Source organism: Hakea prostrata, chromosome 4 (assembly GCF_041222555.1).
Source record: "Hakea prostrata isolate BN-2017 chromosome 4, UWA_Hpros_2, whole genome shotgun sequence".
NCBI lineage: Eukaryota > Viridiplantae > Streptophyta > Magnoliopsida > Proteales > Proteaceae > Hakea > Hakea prostrata.
Window position 1 is genome coordinate 1,021,945 of NC_142603.1, and position 5,137 is coordinate 1,027,081.

At 37.6% G+C, this 5,137-nt stretch overlaps 1 protein-coding gene across 1 annotated transcript; it reads left to right on the forward strand.

Annotated features, from left to right (window-relative positions):
* The first annotated feature begins 2,099 nt into the window (after nt 1–2,099).
* Nucleotides 2,100–4,899, forward strand: LOC149016908 (heterogeneous nuclear ribonucleoprotein 1-like). The gene is made up of 2 exons (XM_089151177.1): nt 2,100–2,594; nt 2,783–4,899. Exons 1-2 carry the CDS (start codon nt 2,373–2,375, stop codon nt 3,698–3,700), a joined length of 1,140 nt encoding a protein of 379 aa, XP_089007303.1. The 5' UTR covers nt 2,100–2,372; the 3' UTR covers nt 3,701–4,899.
* Nucleotides 4,900–5,137: the final 238 nt, after the last annotated feature.

Sequence of the window (5,137 nt, forward strand, 5' to 3'; positions counted from 1 at the left end):
GTAACTTGAATATTTCTCTTGTTGCTTCTTTTGAATGAATTGTGATTTAACCAAAAGAAAAGAGAAAAAATTACACTAGCCCCGGGCAACGGATCAAGGGAGTTGGTATCAGATCCTAGTCATATCGGAAGACTTGAGATTATTTGGAGTTGGTTATTGGAGTGAATTGGAAGTTAGGGCTGTGGCCCGTGGGCGAAATTGTGTATTTTTGGGCTTTGATAGATCCAGTTATAGGAACCAACAACATTTTTTTTTTACGACCCTCTTGGTTAATAATTAGTCTTGGTAGGTGGGCTTGGATCCATCACCACCAGACTAAAGCCCAATTTCTGCTATATTTTGAATTGAATCGTTGGGCCCACTTCAATGTAAAATGTGGGCTTCTTTGACTCACAACCCAGTATGAATAATTCCACTGACTTTACTGGTTCTCCGAGGGGTTAATGCCCTCTTTCTTTGTACTCTGTAGTCTTTCCCACATTTAAAACTACTGTTTTTTAGCCACTAATTAGGTTCATGAATTTCTAACCCCACCCCCAATCCCCATAAAAATAAAAAATAAAAAGGTTCATGAATGCCTTTTTTTTCCCCTGGGTAGAAAGGTTCATGAATGTTCATAAATGAGGATGGTATGTTAACCAAAAAAAAACAGAAAAAGAGAGGATGGTATAAGCAGGGATAATTACTATTGCCCCCCTGTACTTTGATTTTATTACTAATGTATCCCTTGTATTTTGCAAAATTATTAATCTAACCTTTAACTTTGTCTATAGCTACTAAGATAATTAAAGGATAATTGAATTCCAAACAAATTAAATTGGACGAAGAGTAATTAAAAAAATATATATAAAAGAAGGAAAATCATCACATATAAAATGAAACTCACATTCTGGAGTGAAAAAAATAAAATAAAATAAATGGATGGGGTATCCAAATCTGGAACCAATATCTTTATAGATTTGGTAAATTGTTTTAATTTGGTTTTTTAAAGGGGCAGCTTTTGATTTCTTAATTTTAATGAAGGCCAAAGGATCCATATTCAAACTATTGTTGTGTGGGGGTTCAATGTACAAAGCATATGAGCTGTATTAAGACATTTCCAACAATAAAGGTAAAATATATGTCGAAAATCATCACGTTTCAGTTATTCGGAGTGACTAAAATAATAAATAAGCTAAATGGAGGACACTGATGATGTTGAAAATTTGACAGCACTTGGCATCCTTCAAACATTATTACAGTCTACTTGCTAAATGGACGATCGAAATTTACAGATAGCAACAAATACTGTGCATTAAATATGCAGCATTTAATTCAGTCCTTGTTGAATGATACAAAAAGTTTCCACCTAACTCGGTTTGAAAACCAAGAATTTTTCTACCAGCAGAAATAGAAAGAAACCCAGAACCGGGATCGGGCTTTGCCAATTCTGTTCAAAATCAATTGTTCCAATTCCTCCAAACCGACCACTCCAGATCTTGATTCTTTTTGTTATCTTATTTTTATACTAACACTACTAAACACTAGAATAGTATTTAATATTTCGTATTATTTTATTTGTGAAACCAATTTAGTTGCTATTGTGACTTACAACTCTGGTTGAATTTGAATTTGAATTTGAACCAGAAACTTAGATTTAAGTTAAAATGTGTGAGGGGATTGACTTTCGGAACCAACTAGGGTTTCTTCCTTGCCGGTGATGCGTATACATGGGGTTAAGCCCCAAGTGCACTTAGTCAAAACCCTAATTAGTGATCTCCAACTTGAATTACAGAAAAAGAAAAAGAAAAAGAAAAAAATTGAAATATATTGTTAAACCGTAATTAGTTATCAAAACCAAACCCTGAGATTTTCTTTTACAAGAACGAGCGTTACAATGCAACTATAAATTAGGCTGGACTCTCATTGTATACCAGTCTCGAAGATTTATTTATCATTACGAATAAGAAAGATTAATAATAATTTATGAATGATTTTATTTCTATTTTTCTTTAAAGCGTAATGAATATACGGAAATATCGATGGCTGAAAATTTGAAAGTTATCATATAAGTTCGATCATGACCCATTCATTCATTAAATACCCTAAAAGTATAATAAATGCTTCCCTGAAGCCCAAAGACCGTAAGACGAGAGATACAAATCACAGGCTTCTTCAGTGAGTGCTTCACAGCTTCTGCTTTTTCACTCTTTCGAACCTCTGTTGTTAATTTTTCTTTATATTATTTTTCAGTTTTCCGGACTTCTTGGTCTGGTTCTCTGTGATGATTTCACCCTATGTTCTTCTCAAAACCCTAGACTCTTCTTCCTTGAGGTTTTTCTGTTTTCTTGGGCGTTAGGGCTTCCGGTTTGTTGTTGACGTGATTTTTCATCATGGATTCTGATCAAGCAAAATTGTTCGTGGGAGGAATCTCTTGGGAAACCAGTGAAGAAACTTTGAAAGATCACTTCAGCAAGTATGGGGATGTTGTGGAGTCCGTGATAATGAGGGACAAGAATACAGGGAGTGCAAGAGGATTTGGGTTTGTTCTATTCTCAGATCCATCAGTTGCGGATAAAGCCCTTCAAGACAAGCATGTTATATTAGGAAGAACGGTTAGTTCGTACTCTACTGTTGTTACAATTTCACACTTGCCAGACTCTTTCTCTGTTACTCACTTTTATTTTCACAAGATACAATATACTTTTTACTCCCCCAAACCCTTCCGAAAATTGGAAATTTCAATGTTTTGTGGGTTGTGTTGTTTTGTTTATTCCTTTTGTTTGTTCAAAAATTTCAATAGGTAGAGGTGAAAAAGGCGGTACCCAGAGGTGACCGACACCACCATCATCATCACCAACAACAGAATAAAGGTTCAAGTAGGAACGGTAGTAATGGTGGAAATGACAATCAGTTTAGAACTAAAAAGATTTTTGTAGGGGGTTTGTCTTCTAGCCTAACCGAGGAGGAGTTTAGGAGCTACTTCGAGAAGTTTGGTAGAACTACGGATGTTGTGGTTATGTATGACAGTGTAACACACAGACCCAGAGGTTTTGGATTCATAACCTTCGACTCTGAAGAAGCCGTGGAGGGTGTGATGCAGAAGAACTTCCATGAGTTGAATGATAAAGTAGTGGAGGTCAAGAGGGCTGTGCCCAAAGATGGGAATATCAGCGGTAACGGTAATGGTGCTAATATGAGAGCAGGTGGTGGAAGAGGGTTTTTAAATGGTGGTAACCGAAGTGTAGTTCACCCATCTTACAACACCAGGTATTGGATGTTCCCTGGTTATACCCCTCCACCCTTTCCTGGGTATGGAGGTATTGGAGCATACCCTTATGGGGCACATACTTATGGAGGAGGGTACCCCATTGGAGGATACAGTGGAATTGGTTACGGGACACCTCCAATTGCCGTCCCTAGGAGTCCTTGGTATGGCCCAGCTATTGTTGGGGCCAGGCAGAGTCCAGTTCTGTATGGGGATCCCGCAAACTATCCTGGTTACATGAATGGTGGAGTCTTAGGATTGGCAGCTGGTGATAATCCTGACATTACTAGGCCAGCTGCAAATGGGAAGTGGAAACAAAGCAATGAGGGTGATGATGCACAGTTGTCTGGCAACACGATATCACCTCAATGTGATGGTGTAAAGTTGGAGGATGATCTCTCGGGTCTCAGTGCTAGTAATGGTGCCACTGCAGTCAAGCAGAACCAGAGGTGACCTGATGGACGGCATAGTTCATGTCCTGTCACTTACTCAAGTTTAATTCTTTGTATGTCTTTAACAATTATTTGAGGGCAGTAAATTTTTATACAAGTTGACTTGAGCTTCTCAACTTTCAATCTCTGGATGCTTGTTCCTTTGTTTAAAATACTCTCTGTGTGTGTCGTCCATTTCACCTTGCAATATCCTCATGTAATATAATTGTTTGTGAACTTCAAATTATTGCCTTGTAGTCATTTTTCAATAAGCTTTGGTGGCAATGAGGAATTGGTCAACTAGCTGAAAGTTGTATGTGATGGTTATTTAGTTATTCATGGCAATGCATAATATGGGACTTTCTATGTTGTGATAAACTCCTCCCATCTTGCAGTTAATCCATGACTAGCATATCCAATTTCTGCCTAGTTAACCTATCAGGGGGAGTCTGGAAGTTCTTATTACTTATTCAGTTGTTTCCTTGTCTTAGTACTGTCCTGTGAATTAGGTGTGTGTTTTTTAAGTTTATTATGACTTATTTGACCTATGCTGGGTCCTCAACTTATTGGTCCCTGCGTCTTGCAAAGTGGTACTGTTATGCTGTTGCTGAAACTTCTTTTGGGATGTGAACAGTATGTCCTAATGCGGTTCTATCTTTATGTTATTTATCAATTGGTTAGTTTATTGATTCATCCAGTCCTTCTAGATTTTCAAAAATCAGACATATGATGCTTCTACTGCTCAACTATGGTGTATCCCAACTAGTTGGGTTGGTCGCATCCTATCCAGCACTTTCTTTATTAGTGTATCTTCAGTTAATCTGACAGTGGATCCCATTTGGAGGGGAAAGGGTGGTGGTTGGTTGTGAACAAATTGATGGGATCTTTGGTATTCTTGTCTCTGTCTTTGCTTGCTTGTGATGCAGGATGGCAGTTTGTAGATTCATAGAGTGAAAATCATTTGATGATCCTAAACTTTTATGATCATTATCTATTAAATTTCATGCCCACCAGAAAAATTGAAGAGGAAGCTCTGTGTGTGTGTGTGTGTTCGACAAAACGTTCGATTCATCTTCGCCCTTGCTCTTTTTATTCTTCAAGCTCTTTTGTGTATGGTTTCTTTATTTCCAATATTTAGGGAAAAGTATCTGAAGTAATAAACCATTGTGTGTGAAGTGTCAACTAAACGGGCTTATGACAGCAAGCAGTTGCACATCCACTGTAAAGGCAACCCTGAAAGGCAGCATAACCATAGATACCAAGAACGTTCATGTGCTTGGTTGCTCGGATAAAGACTCTAAAGTATCTTAAATGCATTCCACATGTTTCTCATCATGCCCATGTCCTTTTTACTTGAATTATAAGCCCCCTTACTATTATTGTGATTTGCCAGACCACCATGTATAAAGTTGTGCATGTAATAACTACCATTGAGATACCTGATGCGTTTGTTTACCTG